General features: G+C 41.2%; 2 protein-coding genes across 14 annotated transcripts in view; one reads left to right on the top strand and one right to left on the bottom strand.

Annotated features, from left to right (window-relative positions):
• SENP8 (SUMO peptidase family member, NEDD8 specific) lies at positions 1–25,398 on the bottom strand. Of its 2 annotated transcripts, none has more exons than XM_050796370.1 (2): positions 25,218–25,398; positions 1–4,096 (listed from the first exon to the last, which is right to left on the bottom strand). In XM_050796370.1, exon 2 carries the CDS (start codon positions 4,058–4,060, stop codon positions 3,422–3,424), a length of 639 nt encoding a protein of 212 aa, XP_050652327.1. In that variant the 5' UTR covers positions 4,061–4,096; positions 25,218–25,398; the 3' UTR covers positions 1–3,421. The 2 variants fall into 2 exon arrangements, with proteins under 2 accessions (XP_050652327.1, XP_050652326.1); XM_050796369.1 differs by lacking the exon at positions 25,218–25,398 and adding an exon at positions 23,819–23,939.
• The window catches only part of MYO9A (myosin IXA), a 307,192-nt gene continuing 305,420 nt past the window's right edge, over positions 23,892–25,663 (top strand). For 9 of the 12 annotated variants that reach the window (XM_050796259.1, XM_050796260.1, XM_050796262.1 and 6 more), the window contains exon 1: positions 24,186–24,612. The gene's annotated coding sequence lies outside the window, so the exon portion shown is untranslated. Of the gene's footprint in view, positions 23,979–24,059; positions 24,136–24,185; positions 24,613–25,663 lie in introns of those variants that run through there. The other 3 variants (XM_050796252.1, XM_050796251.1, XM_050796254.1) reach the window with 2 other exon arrangements.

Genomic DNA, 25,663 nt, shown 5'->3' with positions numbered 1-25,663 from the left:
TGAGCTTCTGAGTTTATTTATAAAATGAGAATAACAGTACCTGTTGAAACATAAGAACATAATAATTAATGAGATTATATATTTCTATAGAACCTCAAAAATGTACAAGGTACTTTATATATATGGTGATATATATAATGATGCATATATAATATGCAAGGTACTTGCATAGTATGTGTGCATAAAGTACCCTGAACAGTATAGAGTGATAAAAAGGTTAGTTGTTGCTATTCACTGTCCTGGAATAAGTTTCTCTTTTGTATATAACAGTAATTATCAGCCATTTTTTACATAGCTGTTTAGCTGCATAGCAATATAGAACTAAGTTTTCAAATTTGTTGTTAGTCTTAAAATGGAACTGAGCAGGACAGAAGGAAGATAAGGTTTATTTTGCAGATGAGAGTACTGAATCTCACTGACAGAGCCTGGATTTGACATTCATGCTCTAACACCATAGCATGTACATTTTTGTAAATAATTTTTTTTTTTTTTTTTGAGATAGAGTCTTGCTGTGTTGCCTAGGCTGGAGTGCAGTGGCGCAATCTCAACTCACTGCAACCTCTGCCTCCCACGTTCAAGCGATTCTCCTGCCTCAGTCTGCCAAGTAGCTGGGATTAGAGGTGCCCGCCACCATGCCCGGCTAATTTTTGTATTTTTAGTAGAGACGGGGTTTCGCCATGTTAGCCAGGCTGGTCTTGAACTCCTGACCTCAGGTGATCTGCCCACGTTGGCCTCCCAAAGTCCTGGGATTACAGGCATGAACCATTGCGCCCGGCCTGCCCCATGTAACTGAGAAATTCTACTTTGTCATTTCAATGGAATGTGTTATTAAAACATATGGTCGATAGGGATATAGTAAAATTATAATATAGTCAAAATAATAAGGTACATATCAGAAACATAATCCACTTCATGTGATCTAGTTAGGACCAGTGCTTGTGAACTTCAACATATAACTGGCCAAATGGTTGAAATATTTGTGTTTTAAATACTATTACATAGGAAACCCACTGATACTTACATTTTCTACAACCATTTATAGCTGGGTTTACATATGGTAACCTTTCTTAATTCCATATTGATTCACGGGTTGGACAAGTGTGAGTAGACTTACCGGGCAATACAACAGGATATCTGAAAACAGGTTAGTTCAGTTTGATAATTGCTTAGCCCAGTTTTGAAAAACCTGCTTTCCTTTTGAATATTTTGACTAATTTTGCAGAATAGATCCTTTTGACTCTAAGAGAGAAGGGAATGCAATACCAGCAAAAGATTTTTTCCTATTTTGTGTCATGTAACATGAATGGTATGTGGTCAAGCAGGTGTGTAACCTACCGGGTACTATAGTATCCAGTGAAATACAAGTCAATTCTTAAATTCTCCTGTCATTTATAATGCTAACATTTACAAATGACATACTCAAAATTTCATGAGAAGACACTAATCTGTGGCACAGTCCAATCAGGCTAATGCATTTGGAAAAGGTAATTATACCTTTTTTATAATTATACATATATATATATATATACATGTCTATACGTGTGTATATATATTTTTCTATATATATTTAAAAGACAACCTTAGTTAAAAAAAATTACTTATAAGATGAATCTTAGGGAGTTAGGAAAGATTGTTCTCATATGCTTTAACTCTCAGACTGAAGATACTCTGATATTTAAATAAACATACTTTGCATTGTCAGAAAGATAACTTTTCCCAGAGAGGATTTGACTTCAATAGTCCAGATTAGCTGCCTAAGTCAACAGTCACTGTAATAACATTGTTTTCTTATCTTTATCTACACTTGTGGCCTATCAGCGACCTTTGTCACTTCTCTTGCTGTCCCTCCCTCTGTATTTGACCTCTATGGATGACTGCCAGTTCCTAATCTTTTCCCTAGCCCCATCTTCCATTAGGACTGGTTTTTATCCAAAATGTACTGACTTGAAATGGAAACTTTTTTTGATAGCTTTCTCTTTGACTTTTAGTTTCAACTCCTGCTCACTCAGGCCTGCTATGTAACCTGTACTTATTTACCCTTACTGTGTTTTCCCTTCTTGGCTAAAAGGAACCAAGTTACTTTCTCTGTGGTCACTGAGTGGTGAGGTTATTTTGGGCCATGCGGGCTGGGGGCAGGGTTAGGCTGGAGAGGTAGCTGAAATAAGTTTCATGGCTGGAGCTAATCTTTGGTTTTCAAGTCTTATATGCCTTGCAATCTAATTCTCATTAGGAATAGAATTAATGTGTGTACCCAACATGTCATCTGGTTGTTTACTATTTGAAACAACTGAAACACATCAGTGTTTCTGGAGGCATAGCATTTTGTTTTACTCTTCGTTCCACATTTTAAAAATTACATTCCTTGCATTTTTAATTAAGTAAAAGGGCTGAGAAAGGTCACTTTTCTTCCTTTATGTTTAAAAAACAAACCAACTCTAAGTCTGTGAAGTTTCAGATACAAAATCATCCTGAAATTACCATGACATAACTAAAAACAATTCTGCCAGAATTAAGGATAGAGAGGAAAACCTGTAACTATCAGGAAGCACAACTATTTATCTGAAACAACAGGTAGCCTTGGGAAGGTATCAACTATGAATTTTAGAAGCAAATAACTTTGGATATAAGGAGGAAGTGTGTGCATGGCTAATAGAAAAGGCAGAGAAAAGCAGTTATTAATCGAGAGTAGCAAGTCTACCCAATCAGTGAGCAAACTGAGAGGTCCACCAGACATTAATTTTAATGAGGTTACTCGAGATTTCCCCTTTCTTCAAGCATTCCAGGAATCAGATGGAGGAAGATAGGGTAACATCATCTTTATCAAATATTTGCAAACGTTATGCAGATAGCTGGAAAAGCCTGTGCATGGTGAATGGAAGAGATATCACATAAAACCGAATAACTGTCTCATAATATTTAGGTCTTAAATGAAGTTAGGCCTTCATCTGCTTCCAGCCAGTTGATCTCTTAATTATGTAGGCTGTGCAACAAGTTTTTGGTTCTGTTTTATAGTTTTCTTCCCTGCATTCCTCTAGATTTAATATATTCTTGATTTGTTTTACAGATCACTGCTTTTCCTCCAGAAAAAGCCAATGTGGATAAGGGAGACTAAAGGAAATTAATTATGTACCAATAAGAAAAGTCTTACTTGAACCTTGTGTGTAATATATGTTCAAATAAGTTGGTTATAAGGTTTTGGTGTACAATTTCAAGGTATTTTCATAGAACATATTGCTCTCAAGTCAGGGTTAAAGTGAAACGTTCCATGGGGATAACACAGAGGATGATATTCTTTCAGGAAAAAGAGTATTAAGCTTTCCTCTACCAGGCATCTTCCCTCAGGCACTGAGATTGCAGCCATCCAACAAATGGGGAAGGGCAGAAAGAGGAGCCTTCAAAAGTCACAAATATACTTCAATAGTTACTTTTTAGCAAGTGTGGCAATGAGATCTTTCCATTCTCCCCTCTTCTTTGTGATGTATGTAGGGGTGAGTAGCTGTAGCAGTGATTCTGTCTGTTGCCTAAAGAAGTTCTGACACAAGGCCTCAGTGTTACATATCACGTACATCCCACAGTCATAGCTGTTTTGTTGGGCAGGGGCTTTCTCTTCCACAAAGGCCAGTTTGTCTCCTTTTCTGCCTAAGAAAGCTTCCAGTTTCTCTGCTACCTGCTTCGCGTGGACTGAGTTGCTCCTGCTATGGGAATCATAATGAAAAAAGCTATTTTTATCTCGGAGGTAGACCAATAAACTCCAGTGGGTTCCTCCGGCTGCCTGGTTGGAGTTATCATTGATGGCTAAAAATACAACTCTCTTGTGGGGGAGGTCCAGTGGTTCAAGGAACATGGCGATCTCTGCTGGGTTGCTAGTGCACTTGATGAACTGGGTGACTTCAGGGCTGATGAAACTGACATCATCAGAGCAGTCATGAAACTGACTGTTGGCAAAGTACTCAAAGGCAAACCCAATAATATGGTCATTGAGCCAGCTTGGCGGATCCAATAGTGAGACATCTGATTGCCGCAGCAGACTGTCCATGTAACTCAAGACTACGGGGTCCATCTTGTACTGACGAGGGCTGCTCAGAAATTCCAGAAGCTGAACAAGAGCCAGAAGACAATAATACTGTCAATAAATACCTGACTGTAAAATGGGGCTGGAAAACAGTAGTTACTTTTATAGGTTGTGGTAAAGAAATACACAGTTGACCCTTGGACAAGGTGGGTTTGATCTGTGCAGATCTACTTACACATGGATTTTCTTCCACCTCTGCCACCCCTGAGACAGCAAGACAAATTGCTCCTCTTCCTCCTCCTCTTCAGCCTACTCAACATGAAGATGAGGAGGATGAAGACCTTTATGATGATCCATTTCCACTTAATGAATAGTAAATATATTTTCTTTTCTTCATGATTTTGTTAATATTTTCCCCTAGCTTACTTTATTGTAAGAATGCAGTATATAATACATTTACAAAACGTGTGTTAATTGGCTATGTTATTGATAAGGCTTCTGGTCAACAGTAGGCTACTAGTAGTTAGGTTTTTTTTTTTCTTTTTTGAGACAGAGTCTCACTCTATTGCCCAGGTTGGAGTGCAGTGGCACGATCTCAGCTCCCTGCAACCTCTGCCTCCTGGGTTCAAGCAATTCTTCTGACTCAGCCTCCCGAATAGCTGGGATTACAGGCATGTGCCACCACGCCCGGCTAATTTTTTTTGTATTTTAAGTAGAGACAGGGTTTCATCATATCGGCCAGGCTGGTCTCGAACTCCTAACCTTATGGTCTGCCCGCCTCAGCCTCCCAAAGTGCTGGGATTACAGGTGTGAGCCACCACGCCCAGTGTATTTAAGTTTTTAGGGAGTCAAATCCTACACCTAGGCCGGGTGCGGTGGCTCATGCCTGAAATCCCAGCACTTTGGGAGGCCAAGGTGGGCAGATCACTTGAGGTCAGGAGTTTGAGACCAGCCTGGCCAGCACGGTGAAACCTCGTCTCTACTAAAAATACAAAAATTAGCCAGGTATGGTGGGACATGCCTGTAATCCCAGCTACTCGAGAGGCTGAGGTGGGAGAATTGCTTGAACCTGGAAGGCGGAGGTTGTAGTGAGCTGAGATCATGCCACTGCGCTCCAGCCTGGGCAACAGAGCAAGACTACATCTCAAAAAAAAAAAAAAAGTTATATCTAGAATTTTGACTGCATAGGGGGTTGGCACTCCTAGCCCCTGTGTTGTTCAAGGGTCAACTGTAACTATAAGAAATTCTAGCTTATGTGCTGCATGTAAACAATTAGAATGAAAACTGGAAAATTGCCATGTACACAGTAAGCATGAATTTTAAATATCCTCTTGAAGCACAGAAATTGGTTAAAATTACAGCTAATGTTTTACCAAACAACATACCATTAACTGTATTATTTGGCTCCTTAATGAATATGCATAATAACAAATTATATTAAAGATAAATTCAAAGAATCTAAAGAAAAAAGTTACTAATTATCAAGGGAAATAGTTTCCATTTCAACGTTAATTTTCTTCTCTCTCTTTTTTTTTTTTTTTTGAGAAGGAGTCTCGCACTGTCAACCAGACAGGAGTGCAGTGGCGCGATCCTGGCTCACTGCAAGCTCCACCTCCCGGGTTCATGCCATTCTCCTGCCTCAGTACCTCCCAAGCAGCTGGCACTACAGGGGCCCACCACAATGCCCAGCTAATTTTTTGTATTTTTAGTAGAGACAGGGTTTCACCATGTTAGCCAGGATGGTCTCGATCTCCTGACCTCGTGATCCACCCACTTCGGCCTCCCAGAGTGCTGGGATTACAGGCATGAGTCACTGTACCCGGCCTCAACATTAATTTTCAAAAGATAAGATAAAAATATTGCTTCTTCCTTCCATAATGGAACGTGACAGTGATTAGGACTGTAGTTAAAAGGAACTGTAACTTTAAAAACAGAAAATCATAAGACTAATATAAATGAAATTCATTCCCGATTCTGCCCTGCTATGAGCATGAGTGATATAACATGTGTTTGCCTGTTTCATAGCTTTAGCCTCAAGGGGTATGATAAAGATGACGTAATGTTTACAATATAAGTTAGAACTTCTTTTGACTTCTTTTAAAAGGTAGTATGGGATAAGATTCTGGAAACCTGGGTCTAGTCCTAGTTTTACCACTGATTTGCTGGTATCATCTTGAGCAGTCATTTAAATGACTTTGTCCTTGTTTTTCTAAAAAGGTATATGCCTTTTTTACAGATGGCATATAAAATCATTTAATCATTTTGTATGCCATCTGTAAAAAAGGCATATATCCACCTTACATACCCTAGAAAGTTGTAGAGAAGACCAAATAATTTTACCTGAAAGAAACTAAAAGAGTTTAAAAAGTTGTATAGTAGTATTTATCAATTAGATGACATTAGTAAGATAATCAGAAAATCTAGATAGAGCTCCAAACCAATCAAAGCAAATGAGGTTTGAAAACAAATATCCGTTAACATTACCTTGTTTAAATAAAAGAATGACTAACTTAGAGCAGAAGCAAGACAAGTTGTGTGATGAAATTAATATGCTTGTGACCCAAAGTGAGACAAGTCTGATGGGTGTGGGATATTTGAGCCTAACAGACTCAACAGAATTAACAGAGAGTTAGGTGTTATGCACTGACCTGGCAGCACAACAATATTTCTGAAAATCACACGGCAATAAACCGTCACATGCAGATTGAGAGTGCAAAACAAAGCCTATTATAAGAAAATAATAATAATGCTGTAAAAGACAAGACTAGAATTATGACATCAATTTAATCAATTCTGACCATTAGACCAGTTATTTTACCACTTGACTACACTATTGAGCAATAATTTCGTGATATAACCATTTTCGTGTAACAAAATGCTGCAAAAACCTGTATGAAAAATCAATACACCCCTCAAGAAAAAAACCCAAAGTAGATGAAGGGACATCCAACATGGTTTAATGTAGACGCAGTACATCATAATCTGACTACCTGAGAAACAACATAAGGCTGCTTATGAGAAAAAAGAAAAAATATATAATAAGATGGCATGAATTAGGATCTTCTTAAGAAAAAAAGACTAATGGAGAGACATAAACTGGAGCCAAGAATGAAGTTAATGAGCCACAGAGCACATTTGTTATGAGTGGGCCACAAATTTGGCTCTAAGCTTTTTGGCATCTAACCAGACAAAGTTAAACATTCACAATGTCCATAAGATAAAAACAAAGCAATTGCTCAGGAGAGGTAAAATAATTCTTTGTATTATGGTCCGATAGTTTTTTCTCAAGAGATTTTCTTTTTTTTTTTTTTTTTTTTGAGACGGAGTCTTGCTCTGTCGCCCAGGCTGGAGTGCAGTGGCCGGATCTCAGCTCACTGCAAGCTCCGCCTCCCGGATTCACGCCATTCTCCTGCCTCAGCCTCCCAAGTAGCTGGGACTACAGGCGCCCGCCACCTCGCCCGGCTAGTTTTTTGTATTTTTTAGTAGAGACGGGGTTTCACTGTGTTAGCCAGGATGGTCTCGATCTCCTGACCTCGTGATCCACCCGTCTCAGCCTCCCAAAGTGCTGGGATTACAGGCTTGAGCCACCGCGCCCGGCCAAGAGATTTTCATAAAAGACATGGTGCATCATAACAAATAGTGCCTCACAATATCCTTACAACAGATGAAACAGTTAGATAGGATTGTTTCCTATAATAAGCTTTACTATCTAGCCTTATGGCAAATGGGCACAGATCAATCAAATGAAAGCAATTTGACAGAGGTTAGGTAATCAGCTTGTCGATGTGACTTGATGTAAGAGTTTATGAATATAAAGGCGGAATGACTGCTCCCTGGCTACAGCATCTGTCTCCCATGTCTTTAATAAACACTGCATAGTTGTGAGTGCCAGGTCATATAGCTTGGCAAAAACCCAGAGACTTACTCTCTACACTGCCTGCTGAAATCACACCCACTCTTCAACACCAACCCAACTAGGGAAAGGAGCCTACAAGAAGACTGCCTCAACAGTCAGTCATCTCTCACCTTGAAGGGAATGTCCACAGGCTGGGCTGAGATTTTCTTCAGAAATAGTTTTTGTGTTTTGTCTGTTTGATTTTTAAAATACCCAGCACATAGACAAAATGTTACTTAAGGCCCTAATTCTGTTCCATACAGCATGACAGCAACAGTTTAATTCCAAAAATTCTAATGCAAATATAACTCAACTAGCCTTTAGCCAAACCCATCCTTGGCCAAGAAAAATAACTCTAAACTTCATACTTGAAGACTTGAATTTTAGATTCAATTCTGTTACTCATTGGCTGTGTGATCATAAATAAATTAAATTTCCTTAACTCTCACTTTCCTTTTCTGTAAAGTGAAAATATTTTCTATTTTTATTTTTTATAGTCCATAGTTTTTTTTTTTTTTTTTTTTTTTTTAACACCTACTATGTCATGAATTCAGCAGCCCAGGCTTCTTTCTATTATTTCTCGCAAAGTGTGCTTCTCTGAGGCTGGGCACAGTGGGTCACGCCTGTAATCCCAGTACTTTGGGAGGCCGAGATGGGTGGAGCACTTGAGGCCAGGAGTTCGAAACCAGCCTGACCAACATGGCGAAACCTCGTCTCTACTAAAAATACAAAAATTAGCCAGGCGTGGTGGTGGGTGCCTGTAATCCCAACTACTCGGGAGGCTGAGGCAGCAGAAATGCTTGAACGCGGGAGGGGGAGCTTGCAGTGAGTTGAGATCACGCCATTGCACTCCAGCCTGGGCAACAGAGCAAGACTCTTACTCAAAAACAAACAAAAAACAAAAAAGTGTGCTTCTCTGGGTGGAGCAGGCTAGTGCTTCAGGTGAACCCAGGCACCTTTCTCTTTGGCTTCCTTCTTTGTCCGATCATTTTCCTTCACGATTTCAGGAAGCTATCTCTGTTCTCAGAGTGCTTAATGCGCTCAATATGCACGTTAATTCTCTTGGCAAGAATCTTGCCCTTGTTTGTTTACAACAATGCCAACAGCATGCTGGGTATCACTGTAAGCTCTTCCAGTTTGCCATGGTAACACTTGTGGGGCATTCCTTTTTGAATAGTATCCATTCCCTTGATGTCTACAATATCATATTTCTTATAGATTCACATATATGTGGCCAAAGGAACAACGCCATGTTTTTTCCAAGGCCTAGAGAAGATATATTGGATGCCTCTCCTCTTTCCCTTTGTGTTAGTCATTTTGGCGAATTACTGGAAGATGGTGTTTTGGGCCAAAAGGCAGTATTTTTTATTTTTATATTAAAGACAGGGTTTCGCTCTGTTGCTCAGGCTGGAGCACAGTGGTGCAATCATAGCTCGGAGCAGGCTCAAACTCCTAGGTTCAAGCGAGTTTCCTGCTTCTGCCTCCAGAGTAGCTAGGACTGCAGGTGCGTACCACCATGCCTGGCTAATTTTTAAATTTTTGTAGATACAGAGTCTCACTTTGTTGCCCAGACTAGTTTCAAACTCCCGAGCTCAAGTGATCCTCCTGCCTGTGCCCCACAAAATGTTGGGAATACAGGTGTGAGCCACTGTGCCCAGCTTAAAGTGAGAATAAGAATACATGACCTTTATCATGTGGTATTTGTCAATATAAAATAAAGAAACATACATAACTAGGATTTTAAAATACAACATAAGGCCAAGGCAGGCAAATTGCCTGAGATTAGGAGTTCCAGAGCAGCCAGGGCAACATGGTGAAACACCGTCTCTACTAAAATACAAAAAATAAGCCAGCATGGTGGTGGTGCCTGTAGTCCTAGCTACTAGGGAGACTAAGGCACAAGAACAGCTTGAACCCAGGAGGCAGAGGTTGTAGTGAGCCTAGACAGCGCCACTGCACTCCAGCCTGGGTGACCGAGTGAGACTCCATCCAAAAAAACAACAACAACAACAACAACAACAACAACAACAAAAAACAGAAAAAAAACCCCAAGAACAAATAAACAAAAAAAAAAAGGACAAAAAGTGTTCCTAGGTATAAATTATGGCATCAGTAATTTATAACCTAATGACTGATAACTGTAATGTACTTCACTTAACAAATGTTTACTGAGTGTTCTCCTTTGTGCCAGGGGGTGGCAATACAGAATGAGAATGAAATAGTTTCTACCCTTACTGAGCTTAAACCTATTTTGTTATAATGAACATATACTGCATATGCAATTCTTTTAGTCAATAAATACCTACTGAGCACCTAATATTAGGTCCTATGGGAGATACAAAGATGTATAAGGTGGTTTGTAGTCAATGAGATAAGAAATCCATAAGAGGCGCACACAGAATGTATGGGAATTCACAGAAAGAATAATCTGGCTAACAGGATGAAAAGGCATGAGTGCTCGGATCAGAAATGGCTTTGAGGAAAGGGGCATAAAAGTGGGCTCTTGAAGGGCAAGTGGAGTTGGATGCATGGGGAAGACAGAGAGGCAGAGAAAGTGCTTTCAAATGTGGAGAGAATCCTGGATAGTCTAGCATGGCTAGAATGAAGTGGGAGTAGTAGGGGTACAGGCAAATATTAGAGGATTCTTAGAAGCTAAGTGGTGACAGACTGAATTGCGGTGAAGGAGTTTGAAATTTATACTGGAGGAAATGGGAGCCATTAATGGCTGGGTCAATGCTTTGGGAAGGTAATAATTCAGCCATAATATATAGAACTAATTGGTAGGGGGAAAAATGGAAAGCAGAGCTCAATTAGATTTTTTCTTTTTTTTTTGAGGTGGAGTCTCACTCTGTCGCCCAGGCTGGAGTGCAGTGGCGCGATCTTGGCTCACTGCAACCTCTGCCTCCTGGGTTCAAGCGATTCTCCTGTCTCAACCTCCCGAGTAGCTGGGATTACAGGTGCCTGGCACCATGCCTGGCTAATTTTTGTATTTTTAGTAGAGATGGGGTTTCACCATGTTGGCCAGGCTGGTCTCGAATTCCTGACCTCAGATGATCCACCCGCCTCAGCCTCCCCAAGTGCTGGGATTATAGGCATGAGCCACTGTGCCCCGCCCAATTAGATTTTTATTGCAAGTAAAGGTAGGAGGTAATGACCTAAAGCAGGAGAAATGATAGTAGGAATGTGGAGGAATAGATATTGTAGACAGAGCATCAATAAGACTCAATAAGTGATCAGAGGAGGGTAGATAAAAAAGAATTATGAGGCCAGGAGGCAGAGGTTGCAATGAGCCGAGACTGTGCCACTTGCTTCCAGCCTGGGGGATAGAGTGAGACTCCGTTTCCAAAAAAAAAAAAAAAAAAAAAAAAAAAAAAAAAAAAAAAAAAAGAATTACGAAATGGTCTGAAGGTTTCAGTTGGGGTGAGTGAGACGATGATAATAATATTATCAATGAGGTGGGAGAAAAGGAGACGGAAGGGGACCTTAGCAAAAAACCAGGAGCCATCTAGAATCATTTATGGATATTTCTTTTCTATGTAGTGAGTACTGTGCCTGGCATATCAGAAGTGCAATAAATGTTTGCCAGATGAATGAAATATTTTTAAAGGGAAGTCAGAAAATCTAGATTATGGGAAAAAAAGAAATAAGGCCACTTAAGATTTCTGTATTCTTTGTAATATCCTTATTCTCTGGTTTTGTGTTTTGCCTGTTATCCTTTATTGTTCTGTTGTTACTAGTAAATTTGTTCAGAGTTAAAAGATCTGTGTACTTGGTCTTGGTGGATGGTAAGCAAGACTAGGGGAAGGGCAAGAAAGGTGAGTGAACTGGGGAGCCAATGACCTCCTCATAGTTCTATTTGTAAAATCTTACCAAATATATTATAGCTCTATGTTTTGGGGCTAGGAAGTCTTGGGTCTAGGCTCTGACTTTGCCACTTACTATTTAAGTGATCGTGGGCAAGTTATTCATCCTCTTTCTGGGCCTCATTTTCCTCATCTGTAAGATTAGGTAGTAATAACATAATCACAGGTTGTTACACGAATTAAAAACATGAGTGAAAACACTCAGCACGTTGTCTGGTCTACAGTAGACTCTCAAAAAAAGTTAGTTTCCTTCCCTGTTCCCTATATTTGAGGTGGCAATAATGGACCCCAAAGATTTCTTGAAAATAAAGCACTTGTCTCTTTACATAAAGCCACAAAGTGATCAAAGATGAAACTAGCCATGGCATGACTCTGCTCTTGTGCTTTATCTTTGGCATAAGGAGAGCAAATGTGAAATCCAGGGAAAATTGTTCTCTCAATCTGAGTGAAGCAATGATGTTAATGTATTGTCAGTATACACAAATCCTGTGATTACAGGGGTTAGTTTATTGTATCTTCCGACTTCTTTTTTTTTTGTTTTGTTTTTTTTTGTTTTTTGAGACGGAGTCTCGCTCTGTCGCCCAGGCTGGAGTGCAGTGGCGCGATCTCGGCTCACTGCAAGCTCCGCCTCCTGGGTTTACGCCATTCTCCTGCCTCAGCCTCCTGAGTAGCTGGGACTACAGGCGCCCGCCACATTTTTTGTATTTTTAGTAGAGACGGGGTTTCACCGTGGTCTCGATCTCCTGACCTTGTGATCCACCCGCCTCGGCCTCCCAAAGTGCTGGGATTACAGGCGTGAGCCACCGCGCCCGGCTGTATCTTCCGACTTCTGTAACTAAATGAAGCTAATATTGAATTCATTAACTTTTTTTTCTTTTGAGATGGAGTTTTGCTCTTTTTGCCTAGCCTGGAGTGCAGTGGCATGATCTCAGGTCACTGTAACCTCTGCCTCCCAGGTTCAAGCAATTCTCCTGCCTGAGCCTCCCGAGTAGCTGGGATTACAGGCGCCCACCACCATGCTTGGCTAATTTTTTATATATATTTTTTTAGTAGAGGCGGGGTTTCACCATGTTGGCCAGGCTGGTCTCGAACTCCTGATCTCGGGTGATCCACCACCTTGGCCTCCCAAAATGCTGGGGTTATAGGTGTGAGCTATGGCACCTGGCCAGATTAGCTTTTAACTGGAGGTGTTACTGCTGTTTCAGTCTGGATTTTTTTTTTTTTTTTCTTTTTGAGACAGGGTCTCACACTCTGTCACCCAGGCTGGAGTGCAGTGGTGCAATCATGGCCACTGCAGCCTCGACCTCCTGGGCTCAAGTGATCCTCCTGCCTTAGCCTCCTGAGTAGCGGGGACCACAGGTGCCTGTCACCACGCCTGGCTAATTAAAAAAAGGAAAAAATGTGGCCGGACACAGAGGCTCATGCCTGTGATCCCAGCACTTTGGGAGGCCGAGGTGGGCAGATCACCTGAGGTCAGGAGGTTGACACCAGCCTGACCAACATGGAGAAAGCCGGTCTCTACTAAAGAAAAAAAAATACAAAATTAGCTGGGCGTGGTGGCGCATGCCTGTAATCCCAGCTACACGGGAGGCTGAGGCAGGAGAATTGCTTGAACCTGGAAGGCTGAGGCAGGAGAATCACTTGAACCCGGGAGGTAGAGGCTGTGGTGAGCCGAGATCGCACCATTGCACTCCAGCCTGGGCATCAACAGCGAAACTGACTGAAAAAAAAAAAAAAAAATTTGTAGAGATGAGGTCTCACTATGCTGCCCAGGCTGGTCTTGAACTCCTGGGCTCCAGTGATCCTCCTGTCTAGCCCTCCCAAAGTGCTGGGATGATAGGCGTGAGCTACCTTACCCGGACTCAATCTGGATTTTTAATGAATGGAAATGCTTAAAAATACTAATTTACAATGGCTATTAATGATAATTGTCTATTTTGTATAAGTATTTATTTTATGGGATTAAAATATATATTAGAGTCTTAAATTAACAAGCATTTTATATGGTATACAGCAATTCTCAAAACTTCAGGGAAAATAAGCCTGTTGGCTATTGAATTAAGTAGTGCTCCAGATAAATTTGTTTTACTGAAAACATACTTCTCCAGAATTGTGACCTTTACTCATTTTTTTCTAATTATTCAGTAAGCGTTCCTTAAAAAAAGAGAGAGAGAAACAGCCTCATTCAAGTATGTTTTTTAAAAACATTACAAAGTAAGTGCAGATTATAAAAGTCAGTTGTTTCTAAATGCAATTGCCTTCCTCACTCCCTTTGGCTACGATTTTAAGTTGTACCAAACTACAAATGCTCAGAGATGCATCTATGCTTCTCTAAATGGATACATGCCCATGTGCCAGCAGACAGCAACAAAGTCCAAGAAACAAACACAAGTTAATCACAGAGCATCTTCCTAGAGCTTTAATTTGACCAACTTTAGGGGAAAGAGCTAAACAACTTAATCATTGACTTAAAACATTTAAATCAGCAACTAAAAATATTTTAATTATTAACATAAACTTGGGCATAAAATGCAAAATCAGCATGAAATTTAAAAATAAAATATGAGAGTCTCATAGAACTTTTGCAACTGTGGCAGGCAATTTTTTCTGTTTCATTCAGTTTCCTCTGTTGGCTTGGATACTTCAGGGGAACAGTCTAATAACTACTTACAGCTGATGTGTTTGTGACATAAACCTCAAATTCTTAGGAACCAGATTCCCTAATAATAAAGGAATGAGCACAAGCTTATGCTTTAGCAGCTTAAATGTGTACAGGAGAGAAACATTTATTAAAGCAAATTTATTCATTTGGTTAAAATATATTTACTGATGTCTTATGTGTCCCAATTTTGCCTGCCATAATCAGACTGAAAACTGAACCTGGTTACTATATAATGGATTACAGACATCATTCAAGAGTTAGTTTTTTTCTTTCTCTCTCTCCTCTCTGTTTTTTCTTCCTACCTTCCCCTCCCCCTCTCCCCTCTCCCTCTTTCTTTCCTTCTTTGAAAACGTCTCACTCTGTTGCCCAGGATGGAGTGCAGCGGCACAGTCATAGCTCACTGCAGCCTTTAACTGATGGGCTCAAGTGATCCTCCCATCTTGACCTTCCAAGTAGCTATATGCACTATAGGTGCATACCACCATGTCTGGCCAAGTAAAAATTTTTTTTAAAATAGAGGCAGGGTCTCCCTGTGTTGTCCAGGCTCATCCCAGAGTTTTCTACTGTCTTCACACCTCACATCCAATTGACAACAAGTCCTGTTGATTCTATAGCCTAAATGTTCTAAATCTGTCCAGTGCTTTCCATCTTCACTATTATTACCTTAGTCAAATCTATCACCATTTCTTTCCTGACCTAGCCTAAGAGGTCTCCTATTTATACTACTGACCCTGCCAATAAATTTTCCATCAAAATAATTGTTTAAACATTTAAATTAGGTCAGGTCTGTTTCCTGCTTAGGACTCTCTAGTAGCTCACTATCATACTCGGAAAAAAATGAAAATTCCGTACCCTAGTTTACAAAACCCTACATGAAAATGTGGCTTCAGCTATTTCTCCAACCTTATCTCCTCCTATCTCCCTGCTTGTCCACTAAGCCCCAGCCACAAAGACTTTCTTTTTATTCCTCAAATACACCAAGCTTTTTCCCTCCTGAGGGTGGTACAAGTTGTGCCTGGACCTTCTAGGAGTTAGCTCCTTCTGTTGGACAGATCTTAGTTTAAATGCCACTAAGTCACAGAGGTCTCAGGGCAGCCAAAATAAAGAGGCCACCAGTTACTATCACTCTAATTTCAATTCCTTGAATAGCACTGATGACTATGTGATAGTTTTTAATTTATTTATCGGTTCATATTCTTTTTTCCTCCCCCTGCCTCTTCTCTTTCCCTTTCCAAAACAAGAATGTAAGCTCTATGAAAATAAGACGACAAGGGGCCCTGTCTGCCTTGTTTGCCATTTTAACCCCAGGGCCTAAAACAGTGCTTGTCAGGCAGGTACTCAATAAATAAATGTAGAGTAAATGAATACATGAGTATACAGCTCAACATAATATAAATCAAGTTCGGCAGAGAAATGTTTACATTTACAGAGTCTGGGAAGTGAAAGGGCCTTTACTATCACTTCTAATTTAATTTCCAACTCCATGCAAGAATTCATTTCTGCTCTCAGGGAGAAAGGTGCAGAACCTTGACTTAAAACTAGGGGTGTGGTATTGGAGCAGAAATAGATAAATCAATAGAATAAAAAAATTCATATGTAGATAAGAAATTTTAAATATGATGACGGAGTCTTTACAAATCAATGAGAGAGTCTGTTCTCGTAGTGTAGTAGAAATCATGTTTGCCTGACAAATCAACAGAGAAATTATGGATTATTCTAGCGTTTTCAGCGTGTTTGTGTGCTCCCCTGAACATTATGTTCCTATAGCAGTGCTGTCCAATAGGACTTCTTGTGACAGAAATTTTCTTTTTTTATTTTTTGAGATGGAGTCTCACTCCGTCGCTCAGGCTGGAGTGTAGTGGCGTGACCTTGGCTCACTGCAACCTCTGCCGCCCGGGTTCAAGTGATTCTCCTGCTTCAGCCTCCCGAGTAACTGAGATTACAGGCGCCTGCCACTGCGCCTGGCTAATTTTTGTAGTTTTTTAGTAGACACAGGGTTTCACCAGCTTGAGCAGGCTGGTCTTGAATTCCTGACCTCGTGATCCACCCGCCTCGGCCTCTCAATGTGCTAGGATTATAGGCATGAGCCACGGTGCCTGGGCCAGAAATTTTCTTTGATCTGCAAAATGTTCAATACAGTAGCCACTAGCTCCTTGTGGCTATTGAGTTCTTGAAATATGGTCAGTGTGACTGAAGAATTGATTAATTTTAATTAACTAAAATTTAAATAGCCACACGTGGCTAGTGCTAGTATACTGGACAGCTCAGTTCCATAGGCTTTCATAGGTATTTGCTGAAATACCTATGAAGTGAGATTACATGGTTTAAAAAAATAGCTCACACCTATAATCCCAGCACTTTGGGAGGCCGAGGCAGGCAGATCACCTGAGGTCAGGAGCTCGAGACCAGTCTGGCCAATATGGCAAGACCCTGTCTCTACTGAAAAATACAAAAACAAATTGGGCATGATGGTGCGTGCTTGTAATTTCCGTTACTTGGGAGGTTGAGGCAGGAGAATTGCTTGAACCTGGGAGGCAGAGGTTGCAGTGAGCCGAGATCACCCCACTGCACTACAGCTTGGGTGACAGAGTGAGACTCCATCTCAAAATAAAGAAATAAAAAAGAAAAAAGACTACATGGTTAATTAAATTAGGGAATGCTAACTCCTAATGCACACACACACACACTAGAAGCTAATGAGACTTTGACGATAAAAAATTTTAACTTTTTTTGGTATGATCTTTTCCCAAACTTATTTGACCATGAAATCCTCTTTCTTTTTTTGGAGGAATATCTAATAGTACTTTTATTATCTGTGTATTGAAGTATGGGATATGCTTGCTGGATTTTTTAATAAGTAGCGTTGGCACAACTTGTTAACTATTTGATTAAAAAAGTAAAGAGTTTTACCTCATACCTTATATCAAATTACATTTTAGATAGAATACAAATTTAAATATTAAAAAGTTAAAAAAATTGTTAGAAAATATTAGTTAATACACTTACACGGCTGGTCAATAAACACATGAAGAGACACTGGACATCAGAGTAGTAATCAAATAAATGCAAGTTAAAATTTCATTTTTTTACCTGTCGAGTTAGCAAAGATGAAGAAAACTAATAAAAACTAGCATTGCTGAGAGATTATGGGAAATGAGTAAATGATGCCTCATTTTGATAGGAGTGTCATACATGCAAGCGTTTTCAAGGGTAATTTGCCATTATATTGGAATTCTTAAGAAATTTATATATGTAGGTATTATACTTTCATACATTTATCTTAAGGGAAACATTAACAATGTGTGCAAAAATTCAACAAGTCACATGGCAGTATTTATAACAGAAAAACTGGAAACAACCTGGAGTTCAAAAAAGGACTGGTAAATTAAATAACAGGGTTTCCACATGATGGAATAGTTTTCAGCCATTACATATAATATTATCAATACAAATTTATTAACAGAAAAATGTTCATAATGTGCTTTGATATAAACATCTGTATATGATAAAAATACACACAAAAATAATCAAGAACGATATCCATCAAGTGTAAATATCATTTTAAGAAATAGGATTAATACTTTTTTGCCTTTTTCCTTCTATCTTTTGATACTGTGCTTTAATTTTTCCCCTTCTCTTAATAATGAACACATAATTAGTAAATACAGTGATTTCACTGAAGAGGAAGAAAAGATGTACCAGTTCCCACTCTTACAATGACATAAAGTATTTCCATTTTTTCAACTTCTGAGTCTTACTTCTGTCCTCTGGATAAAACAGGTAAATCTAATCTCTTTTCCATAAATGTTCAAACACAAATATTTAAAAATAATTTGATATTTACTAAAATTAGAAGATTATGTCCAACTTCTAATGTCTGATTCAACTTGCACTTTCACAAAAAGAACCACATCCAAGACCAAATATGCTTTTTATGACAAAAATATTTTCAGGAAGGAAGTTCATGGCTTTTTTTTGGGGTTTCAATTTCCCCCCAATTAAACAGTTCCTTTTAAAACTAAGCCTAAGTCATCTGGAGATCTGTATAACGTGGCATGTAAGAATGACCATCAAAATTTATTATATTACCCTCTTGAGTACACAGATTAGATTTTACTCATCCTTCTACCTTCAGTGCCTGACAAACTAGAGTTTTAATAAATAAATATTTTTCCTGAGGGAGCAAAATACGGAAGTGAAACGTATCTTGAAAAACTCAGGAAAACACAACACTGTTATAAATGTAAGAAATATTCTCAATTGTATAAATGAATTATGAATTTAAACAACATTCCTATAACATCAATATTTCACAGAGGAATTCAGCTCTCAAAGTACAAAATCCACTTGGTGTGACGATGATGCTTGGTAACTCTATTGCTATAAATTCCACTTTATTCCGCCTGGGGCCAAGGAGATAAAACAGGTGACTTTTTAGGATTTCATCTAACACCAAGGCTCTCCCTTTATTGCTCTGGAACTAGGCACAGCGATCAATGGCTAAGATGTCATTGACCATGAAAATAATTTTATTCCTGGTCTACCATTTCTACCTCAAGAGTTCCATTTGTAGGCTGGGTGTGGTGGCTCATGCCTATAATCCCTGCACTTTGGGAGGCCAAGGTGGCTGGATCACCTGAGGTCGGGAGTTCTAGATCAGCCTGACCAACATGGAGAAACCCTGTCTCTACTAAAAATACAAAATTAGCCAAGCGTGGTAGTGCACAACTGTAAGCCTAGCTACTCGGGAGGCTGAGGCAGGAGAATCGCTTGAACCCGGGAGGTGGCGGTTGTGGTAAGCCGAGAGCACGCCATTGCACTCCAGCCTGGGGAAGAAGAGCAAAACTCTATTTCAAAAAAAAAAAAAAAAAAAGTTCCATTTGTAATTGTGTCACAGTTTTTGTCCTCAATATAAACCTGGTGGATACCAAGTTTTTCTTGTGGTGACTTAGTTTTGCTTCAAATTTTCTGAGAAATGACTTTACACAATTGCAAACTTTGAAATGACTAGGAGTGAGGGCCAGGTGTGGAGAGGCCATTAGAATTAATAAGACATCTGTGTAAGATAATATTTTATAAAGGTGTAGATAGAACTTTATTTTAGTACATGTGGTAACAAAGTCTGATAAGGAGTGGTTAAGCTAAAGCCACGATTTACCTCATTTCACAGATAATCACTGTGGTCAGCACATGGCAGCTCTATGCAAACACACTATTTGAAAGAACATAAAAAAATATGATCTTTTAATTTCATTTGTTCTGAGGATTTCAAATCCTGGCAAGTTACTTTTCTCATAGATAGTTAAAAGGTAAATTGTCATTACAAATTGCTCATTAGTGGGTTTCAAAAATGTGCCTGGCACATAGTAGAGGTTCAATAAATATCTAATGAATGAATGAGTAATGAATCACACCTCTTTGAGAGTTTTATTCACTGGCCGTCAGGGAAAGCAAGCCTAAGGTTTTCAAACAATAACACAGATGCTCAAAATGGTAACTACAGTTGGGACAAATTTTTTGGGATCAAGACAATGATCTAGTGCTTATATAAGTTGATTGTGGAGTAAGCCATTTAATTGGGAGCCAGAGAAAGGAACTCTCAGAAATTTTCTGTAAGTAATAAAAATCATTAAAAAGCCTCATAAAAGTATTATTTCTGATTTCAGATAGACCCACTCCTCCTCCTCCTGCAAAACGTATCAGATAGCTGAACCTCAAGTTCTGCATAAACTTGATTTTTCGTATCACCACCCAGATGGCCTCCAATTATTTGATGGACAGAAAGTCACTATAGGCTAGTCACGCTGAAGAAGGTGGTAATGGTGGCCTCTCTGAGAACCTAGTTCTGGAAATTAATTTTATAGGACTCATTTGGATCAGTAATACCTGAACCCCAAATTCAATTCTTTAGAATACGTTTAAAAAGTACATAATTTGGGTACTAGCTGGATTTGAGCAGTAAGTTTTTATAGTCTGGTATTGATCAGTTTCGAAGGAGATGGGCTGCCTGGGCCTTGAGGACTTTCCGTTCTTTGCTAATGTGTTTAAACTAAACTTCTTTCCCATCCAAGAAGTTTAAGGAATTGGCAGAGAGAGAGGAGTTCTGACTTTTAAAAGTCAGAAATGTAGGACTCACAGGTATAGATGGAATTTGACTGAGGAAGGCCTTGGCAAGATCTGTGAACTTATGGTAAGGCCATTGCTTTATTAGAAGTACTAACAATATCATTTATAATTCAAAAGACTGGGCTAGCCTCTTGACCACATAAAATGTTAACTGACTTCCACACTGGGGTATATATTCCTGTTGAAAGGTATGCAATTTATTCCAATGTATGTTACTCTAGCCTGGTCAGCACATTGTGGAAATAAAGGAATTTAGCAGACTCTCTAGAGATCACCTCAAGATTTTTTTTTTGAGACAGGCTCTTTCTCTGTCACTCAGGCTGGAGTGCAGTGGCATGAACACTTCAGCCTCGACCTCCTGGGCTCATGTAATCCTCCTGCTTCAGTCTCCCATGTAGATGGGACCACAGGCAGGCACCACTATGTCTGGCTAATTTTCTTCTTCTTTTTTATATTTTTTTGGAGAGACAGGGTCTCACTTTGTTGCCCAGGCTGGTCTTGAACTCCTGGGCTCAAGTGATCCTCCTGCCTCAGCCTCCCCAAGTCCTGGGATTACAGGCCTAAGCCACTGCACCTGGCCCAAGATTCCGTTTTTTAAAAATTAACTTATTGGTCTAGTCTCTTCATTCCTATCTTCTCTTTAGATGATCTAACCTGCACATTATTCTAGATTTTCAAACAGAACTTTAATCACATTATTCTACTCCAAAAATTTTAACAACCCTCCATTGTCTACCAAATTAACTACAAATTATAGCCTGGCATTCAATGATTTCCACAAAAATAGCCCCAATCTACCTTTCCTGATTTATTTTCTGGTATTGCTCTCACAGATATATACATCCACAAGCTTAGTCCCTCTGCAGGCCCCGGTTATTAGGAAACAGTGGGATAGTACTGGTTGCTGCCCCAGAGGTAAAGGAGACACAGAAGAAAACAGCCAGCTTCTCATCCCAGCAGAGAGGCTGGGAAGTGAACACTGCTTCATCATTTTTCTGAAACATAGATTTGATGTCATGCTCTAGATTAAAACCATTACACTGAGATATTTTTAAACTTAGGATCCATAGACCAGGATGTGGCTAGAATATCAGGGTTCTGTGAACTTAGACTGGGAAAACAATTTGTTTTCAATAATCAGTAGCTGAAATTTAGCATTTCTTCAATAAGTGTGGACCATAAACTACAGTATTAGCATTCTCTTTTTTTACCAATAGAAATCTGATATTTTCACATCACATTAAAGTTGCTGCAGGCATTTCAAAATATATAGTCATCATTACTTAGAAATTATATAATTAGACCTGCTGCCAGATTTTATTTGATGCATAAAGTGCATATATATCACACATTTAATATTTTAAAAACTTAAAAAAATTAGTTTCCTTTATATTAGTATGTATTCTATTTTATACATTTAAGAACATTTTTCTGAGACTAAGTCTATAAGCTGGACTGCCAACGAGGTCCACTGGGTAAAAGAGATTAAGAACCTTTTTTGTACTTATCAATTGTTTCTAGTATCATATATAATCTAAACTCTTCACCATGGAATTCAAGGCTCCTCATAATCTGTTCACACCCACTTTATCATCTTCATCTCTGTCCCACCTCTACTCTCCATGCTATGCTCTAGCTATACTAGACAACAATAACTCGTTCTTATCTGGGTCAGATAGACAGGTTTTTGGATTAACCCTAGTTAATACATAGCAGCCATACACTGTCTTGGTCTTTACCTCATACAGCTTCTCTGCCTGCTAATTCTTTGTTTAAAGGCCTAGTTGTCCCTAATACAGTAATTTTCGATCCTAATAGAGCTGTATTTTAAATATCTTTATATCTCATTACTAATTTAAATGATAAATAACAGAAAAAGATTCTAAATTGGCAAGGCACTGTATGTAGTAATCTCACGGGAGTGGATGTTGGTCTTTGCATCTCATAAATTGGCTTAGCTCTGGATGTTGGTCTCTGCATCTCATAAATTGGCTTAGCTCTGATCATTTTTGGGGACAGATTTGGGGATGGCCTTTGAGCGGTAAGGCTGGAGACAACAGCTGACTAATTCTGGATGGAAGGGAAAGGGAGAGCAAAGAGACGAGTAACTAAGTTGGACCTGATAAACACTGAGGAATGAACAGTGCTGAAGGGAAAGGCAAGAGTGGCTCCTTCTCCCATTTCCCAGACCAGTTATTCAAAACATAACGCCACTCAAGTTTCCCATTCCATCTCCAAGCCTCTCCATAGTTAAATGACCTCCATCTTAATGTTACAGAGCCAACTCCCTCAACTTCTCTCTAGTTTAGTGGGTCTCAATCTTTAGCATTAGAGTCACCTGTGGAGCTTTAAAACAGTACTGACACCTGGCAAAACACAGAATTTAATTGGTCTAGCGTGGGGCAACAGTATTGGTTTTAACAGTTTCTCAGGTGATTCAAATGCACATACAAGGTTGTTTTCCACTAGTGCTCTCGATCTTGTAAATTAGCCTCCCTCACCCTCGAAGAGTCCACTTCTCGGTTTCGTGTACACTTTTGAGTCTTCTACCTAAACAGAAAACATTCCTGAGGGCCATATTCTCGTTCCTCATTTCCCTCACTTTATAATGATGCTTCTTTAAAGGGAAGTCTACAGTACGGTTTCCATCAGATTTTACTTTTCTTTTGACTCTTTCAAACCACCACTGTCACATGCTTTTGCACCCGTTATTCTCTCTTTTACCTCCTCTCTTATTTCTTTGACCAGGTACTGGATTACTAGTCTTTTAACACAGTCCTCTAAAAGTGACCCCAAAGTCACCTTGGAAAGGGCTTCCTCACGTTCTCCTCCTACACAACCTGGGACCCCTCTTCTGTGCGCAGACAGCATCCCGTGCATTTTTCTCAATTATCACTTTATTGTACTACTACTGCGGATTCTCTCACGGTCTCCTATATAAAAGCACTTTAAAAAGCTGAGACTATTTCATTCGCCTCTGACATTCTGGAACCCAAGACATGGAAACCACTCAGTGAAAAAGTCTGAGGAATGAATGGAAACGAAGACTTGGAAACGGAGGTCGGGGCGGGGACAATGAGGGTGGGTGGGAGGAGAGAGCGTGCGTGTTTGAAAGGGGGCGGGGGCTGTGACCGGCGGCGCTGAGAATCCAGGTCCAGAATCGGGAGGGAGCACGGATACGCCAGAATCTGAGTGAGTGGGAAAGCGATCCACTGCCGGGACAAACTGAGACAAACCAAAGTGGGGAGGAGGCTTCTTACCTGCCTCGGGCCTCACCACCCCAACCAGCCTTCAGACACCTCTGTATTGGCCGGAAATCGACAGCTACGGTCGCAAACCCAGAGGTTTCTTCCCCAACCTTGCGACATCCCTCTCCAGTACAGGGAGAATCTAAGGCAGAGTTCCCCGCTCTGCCGTAAGGTGAGGAAGAAAAATTTGGGCGGGGCGGCCTGTGGCCTAGGAAATGGGGCGTGTCCGCGCAAGCGCACGCTGTACTCTCCGGTGGCGTCACGTGCGGGGGCGGGACCGGGCGGGACCGGGCGGGGCCGACCCAGGCTGGCAGTAGGGGGCGTGGGAGGTAAGTGCGCGCGCGCCTGCTCGCCTGCAGCCGTGGAGTCGCGCGGGGCGGGGTTGCGTGCGCGGGGTCGGGGGCGCGCGGCCGAAGCGGACAAGGGACGCGGCGACGGTTGACTGTGGCTGTTGAGAGAGTACAGGACAGTCAGGACCGCGAGAGGCGGCGACGGAGGCAGTAGCTGCACCGGCAGAGGCGGCCGCTGGCAGCAGTTGAGGCGGCGGTCCAACGCGTGCTCTCTGGGCGGGGTGCAGCGGGGGATGTGCCTGCCCAGGCCGGGCGGAGTCTCTCTGACAGGGCGGGGGATGCGCAGCGGCCGCTCGCCCGGACCCTGAGGCTGCTGGGTCCACCCTCCCGGAACCGTCCGACCCTCGGTGGCCTCGGCCTCCTCTGCCATCTCCCGCCCGACCCTGGGGCGGAGGGTGGGAGGCAGCTTCCGCCGAAGAGGAGGGGGCTGCGGTGGCCACCGCGGCGGAGCCCGAGGTAAGACCCGCCCAAGCGCTCAGCGGCCCTGCAGCCCGTCCTGGCCCACGTCTCAGCCTTGCTATTTGGCTCCGGTCGGGCCGCCCCGCCCCGTCCCAGCGGAGACGCCCCGCGAGCGGGTCTGCGCCGAGCCTCCCAAACACCAGATCACGGCCCCGGATCCCCAGTAGACCCCACCCCCCGTATCTTCCATTGGCCGGACACCATTCCGGTCCTCCAGCCTCCCCGGAGATTCTGTCACGGTCCCCCCAATCCAGCAGACCCCATTAGAACCCCTCAGAGTCTCTCAGGACTCCTAATGGAGCTTCCAGACTCCGTTACATCCTCCCTTGGGCTGACCTCATTACAGTTCCTGAGACAAAGTCTCGACCGCCCCCTAACCCATTGCGTCCCCCAGCTGCCCCTCGCCCTACCCTTTTTAATAGACCCCCTCCCAGCTCGCTCATCACCAAGCCGACTAGCGCTAACCCTAGCCATCACGGCTTTGAGATAGCCGCTGTCATGGTGCTCTTACTCCCGGTAGATGTGGTGACAGCCGTCACAGACTTTGGCTTCTCTCCCACCACCGACTGTAGCCTCTCTCACAGACCTCTCCTCAAGCAAACCTTGTTATCTTTCTCCTCAGTCGCGATCCTTTCTTTGGTTGAAAGGGCTTTGCCATGAAATCCTGAGGGAATATTTGCTTAGCCTAGTGTATTCGCTCCATTGTGACTTAAGGGGACCGACCGAGACCCATGTTTGGAGGGGTTGGGCTGAAAAAAGCGGGAGGCAGAGTGAAGTTATGGAAGCATGGGGCCAGTTGTGTGTGTGCCATTATAAGGTCACAGAGCCTGCGCCTCATCTTGTCTGTTCTGTGTAGAACTGTGAGGTTGTTCAGCTCTGGCGTTTTAGGGACCTCTGTAAGGATTAAATCATGTGGCACTAGTGGATATAACTATGTCGTCTTGTAGTATTACTTCACCTCCTTATCGATTGCTGCAGATACTAGAACTGTTTTTTATTTTTATTTTTAAAGGATGCCAGGGGACTTTTGGATTCACTGTTTTTGGAT

Source organism: Macaca thibetana, chromosome 7 (genome assembly GCF_024542745.1).
Source record: "Macaca thibetana thibetana isolate TM-01 chromosome 7, ASM2454274v1, whole genome shotgun sequence".
Taxonomy (NCBI): Eukaryota; Metazoa; Chordata; class Mammalia; order Primates; family Cercopithecidae; genus Macaca; species Macaca thibetana.
The sequence above is the reverse complement of the archived record's forward strand: the minus strand, read 5'-3'. Positions and strand labels throughout refer to the sequence as shown.

What these genes read in the sequence shown, in the direction of transcription:
- SENP8 (XM_050796370.1), bottom strand. Translation starts at nt 4,060, where the DNA reads ATGGACCCCGTAGTCTTGAGTTACATGGACAGTCTGCTGCGGCAATCA.